General features: G+C 35.1%; 1 protein-coding gene across 2 annotated transcripts in view; it reads left to right on the forward strand.

The window, feature by feature from the left end:
* The first annotated feature begins 37 nt into the window (after positions 1 to 37).
* Positions 38 to 5,000, forward strand: part of LOC125028954 (box C/D snoRNA protein 1-like) — an 8,230-nt gene continuing 3,267 nt past the window's right edge. The window contains exons 1-3 of one of the 2 annotated variants that reach the window (XM_047618604.1): positions 38 to 111; positions 305 to 557; positions 2,784 to 3,008. In XM_047618604.1, the coding sequence (XP_047474560.1) occupies positions 310 to 557; positions 2,784 to 3,008 (473 nt within the window). In that variant the 5' untranslated portion in view covers positions 38 to 111; positions 305 to 309. Of the gene's footprint in view, positions 112 to 301; positions 558 to 2,783; positions 3,009 to 5,000 lie in introns of both variants that reach the window. The other variant, XM_047618605.1, reaches the window with a different exon arrangement.

The raw sequence follows: 5,000 nt of genomic DNA on the forward strand, positions 1-5,000 counted from the left end.
TATTGACTCATCATAATAGTCAAACTGTGTCGGATGCGAAAAAAAACTCTCGAAGGAACCAAAACAAAACCAGAGTCTCGGAAGAAGCTCCAGGAAATCCATTAAAAACAAGTAAGAAAATCTAGGAAATAGAGACATTTAAACGTCCAAATCCCTTTACCAAGCAGGAATAAGACGAAAATCTCGCAGAAATAAGAAGAAACACCGTCCGTGTTTGGTTTTGTTTTATTAGATCAGAACTAAATCAGGAAGTCCATATTACAAACCATTTTATTTTATCTTACGTTTTACCCATTTTTTGCAGGGACGATGACAGAAACTCAAGAGAAAGAAGCTCAAGAAAAGGACAGCACGATCTCCGTGAGGCTGGGTATGTGCTGCGTGTGTGCCCAAACAGCAGCGAAATACACGTGCCCGAGGTGTGGTGTGAAGACGTGTTCTCTGCCGTGCGTGAAGAGCCATAAAAAGGATGATGGAGGATGCTCTGGGGTCAGGGATAAGACGCTCATGGTACCTAAGGACGAGATGAATAACTTGACTCTGCTCAGCGATTACAGGTTTGTGGTTGCTTGGGATGGTCAGAGGGAACGACTCCCAAATTAGTTCATCTTTACGGTATGGACACGCTAGGCTGAGATATTTCATGTGGAGGAGAAAAATTTGTAGTTTTTTATCCAAGAGATAATCTGCAGACATGAACAGTAACAGTACAAATAAATGAAAAGATTGCGGAAAGCATCACTCCAAGCCTAAATCCTCTTGGTATTCGAGCTTCAGCTCTATCTTGCCGTACATACTAAGGTGAAGATAATGTTTAGCAGGGGATGTTGGGGATCAGAGCCCCTCAGTGACATCAGTTTAGATTGTAGAATAAAGTTTGGGGCATGTGGAATCAGGGACTTCAACTCTGGTGAGTGTGTCCGTACTGTAAAGAATTACCCTTATACATTTTATATAGAAGGTCACTCTTTTGTAATTTAAGTTTTTGATTTTAATTCTTAAGATATGATGCATGTATCTGAAAGGTTACACAATTTATACTAAATGACATTTACTAATGGAAGATAATGTTGTTAATTTAAGTGATCAAGTGGCTGCAGATATTGCCCATCAACTGTTTTGTCACAAGCTCCAAGAAAACTTCTTTTTTTTTAAGCCATAGCAGTTGCATATTAATGCACATTGCTGCAACCATCTCTTCATAGCTATGCAGTACTTCACATGTTAATTTTGTATAAATATTATATTTTTTACTCTGATTAATTATTCAGAGTAAAATAAGGGAACATGGAAACAGTAACATTGATTTATCTTTTATTGTACTCTCACGAAATAAAAATATAGGCATAGTTTTATGTACATTTCTACTTTAGTTTAAACAAATTATTTTCTGAAATAATGGTAATAACTTGTTAATTTTTTTTTATTTGACATTACCTACAGTAAGTATTGCTTCTAAATGGCACTGTATCACAATGCAAGCAGCCAGTGAAGGAAAAAACAACATAGATAAACCTAATGAGTTATGGCTTTTAATTCTTCTTGTCTCATAATTTATCTTTGGAGTTTAGTCTGTTTCAAGTTTGTAGGAAGCATCATCAGAGGGTAATTAATGCATAACTTTCTTACTTATGTGCAGAACATCACAAAGAGAAAATAATGATGTTGATGATGCAGATATTTATAATTATAATGATAATATGTAGTAGTAACAACAGCAGGGGCAAAAATATATGAAGTAATAGTAATTGTGATGATAATTAATCCATTGTTGACAAGCATGCCATGCCATGCCCACTGTGAGTTTACTTGTTTAATTGTTTTAACACATAGATGGCTACAATTGTACTAGGTCACCCATGAGCCAATGACGAGTACTGCCTGTCTCGCCGGTTTACCCTTTTCTTTAATTAACAAAACTATTTTATGTTATCTTATTTTGCTATTACTAATGTTTATAACATTATAGTAATTATTATGTTTATAATAAAAATAACACAATCGATATGCAAAGCACTAGTAAAAAATACACCCTGCCAATTCAAGGAAAGGTGAAATCAGTTAAGGCTAAGTACTAGCAGAGCCATCTATATGTAGAAACATTTCACAAAAAAATATAAAAATGAGCATAGCATTTTCCCCATTTTTTATTCATGCTGGTTATCCTCCATCTAAAAATTTGTATAGCTTCTGGAAAATAATGATTATAACAACTGGCAAGGAGTAGGCTCCAAAACTACTGGTGGTGCTATATGCTCTACTAGTCTTAGAAGATATTTACAAAATTGTGAGTGTTATAATAAAGCATTCTCCAGGAGTACTTTCTGTGTAATGGTATTGATTTGGAGACAAGTGTCACCAGAGGGCTTTGCTAGTAGTTTTGGAATCAGTTTCATAGCGGTTACAGTCATAAGTTTATTTCTGTTTGCAAATTTATTGATGGAGGACAGATTTTAAGTCTGAAAAGATCAATATACTTAGACTACTTTTCAAATCTGATCATGATAATAATGATAAAGGTAATAATAATGATGTTAACTTAACAATAGCTACAACTTTATAGTAATAGTAGTGAAAGTGATAGTAAAAGAAGCTATGTAAAAGAGATAACAAATAATTGCTGCTTGCCATTGAAGAATGCATTGATGAAAATGAATGTCAGAGTACAAGATATATAAACAAAAATCAATATTATGTCACCACAAATATTCCTTCCTTCCTAAGTATGTTGTAAAAAATTATGTTGAATACATGTCATGAGCTAATTCATATTATCATTTCAGATTTCTGGAAGAGATCGACCACAGGCTAGAAGATAACCAGAGACACCCGCTGCGAAGATACATCGTGCCCAGACACACAAAGGGCAAGCCAGAGCTCCCCTTCTTCCTAAACAGTCTTAGAAATGAAGCTGCAAAACGAGGAACCACCTTGAGATTTTTGCCAAACCACTTCTCAAAGCACAAAGAGAACACCACACGCTTCATATCAAAAGAGGGAATCATAAGGTAATTATGTTTATATATTTTTTTGTTTTTTGTTTTGATTCATTTTCATATTTTTTTTTTCTTTCCTTTTTCCTTATTTTTTTTTCTTTTCTGTCCTTCATTTTCCCTTCCAGAATTCATGAAGTTTTTCATTTATACAGGTGCATGAATAGATATGCAGATGCTCTACAAATATTATACATGAAAAATATCTTAAAGTCAACTCTACTGCTTTCTTAATTAATGCCAGAAGTCGTACTAAGTTGATAATAATTGCATTTATCCTTTTCTAATGGGTTTCATGATGAACATTAACCTCTTAGACCTGGATGCGTCACTGCCCGCACGTATTCCAAAATACTGTCATTTGGCTTACGTCTACTTGAGTGGCCACTCTGACTGGTGTGGGGCTTGTATCCCAGGCACACACAAACACTCATGTGCAGTGACAAGACTCCATGCCTCCCCTTTGCAATGTTATTTTCTCTTTTTCTTCATAAGCATTTTTAGCCTTCTTGCCATTTTCCTACCTCTATATTTGTCAACATTATTATTGCACTCAGTGCAATAATAATGTAATACAACCTGAGCCACCAGTCATGGCACACAGGGATAGGATCTTGAGCATAGAAATATTGTTCTCCCTGGAGCTGGCACTCTTCCAGTCATGGCTCACGGATGGGACATTCCACACTTGTTGATCAATAGAAATAATGCAAAAGCCCCTTCCTAAATGCCCACTGCGTCTAATCACAGTCCAAGAGCTTCGTGCACTCGTGGCCAATACTTCCCTTCACCCTGGCCTTCAGCCAAAATTCACATAACTGATGGTTCCCACCACCCAGGCCCTCAGCCAAATTTTACCATGATGGCATATTCACGTCACCCCCCCCCCCCCACACACACACACAAGCCATATTTCTTCATAACGTGATGGCCATGTCATCTGGATCATAGGGGTTAATTAACTCCCATGTGAGACACTGCAACATCCAAACCTCACCTTTTGGCAGCATTATTACAGTTATCAGGATAGGCTTTATCTCTGTCTCTTGAGCAACGTCACTTGTGCGCCCCAAAGGAGTTAATCAATGTTATTCCCAATTTTTTTTTTACTGGTGATTTATCATTTTGATTTGGAAGTTACAGAAGTACAGCGTGACTCCTCTAGTAATAACAATTTTTTTTTATGGCTTGTCATTTTTACTTACTGTAAATTGTCGAGTGGGTTTCTCCATCCTCTGCTGGTATAGGGTTAATGATAGCTAGGTTAGTAAGGTTGATATAAAGATTGAACTGATTACTAGGTAAAAATAATAATATACATAAGGGGGATGTTATACAGTAGTTATTATTATGTAATATATAATGATAAGAAAATAATATGGGAATACTACTGTTTTTTATTTGTCAGTGTTCATAATATATACAGTATCTTACAAGTTTATTTTTAAACCTTAGGAATATGCTTGAGACACCAAAATTCAGATATTTTTCACTGTAAACAAATAAAATGAATATCTTTTTTTATTTACAACTGATATAATTTGTGGTAACCTTAATTTCTGATCACAGCCGTCAAAGTTCCTTAACCAAAGAAAAGTTATGAATGAGAATGAATGTAGAAAAGGTGTGAATGAGAATGAATATCTCCAAAATACAAGAGATGTTTTTTGACCAGTTTCGATTATATCTCCATCAGAAATGTATTTCTGACAAAGATATAATCGAAATACATCTCTTGTATTGTGAAGATATTCATTCTCATTCACACCTTTTCTATATTTGTCAACATGAATACGGTTCATGAGAATGAATATCATAAGACAAGAGGTGTATTTGATGGTTTTGACTTTATCTTCATCAGAAATACTTGTATTTTTTACCAAGATATAATCAAAACCATCGAATACATCTCTTGCATCATGAAGATATTAATTCTCATCCATACCATTTCTACATGTGTCGCAGTGAATACAGTTGTTCCTTAACCCCTAAAGAAAGCTATGCTGA

This window comes from Penaeus chinensis, chromosome 9 (assembly GCF_019202785.1).
Source record: "Penaeus chinensis breed Huanghai No. 1 chromosome 9, ASM1920278v2, whole genome shotgun sequence".
NCBI lineage: Eukaryota > Metazoa > Arthropoda > Malacostraca > Decapoda > Penaeidae > Penaeus > Penaeus chinensis.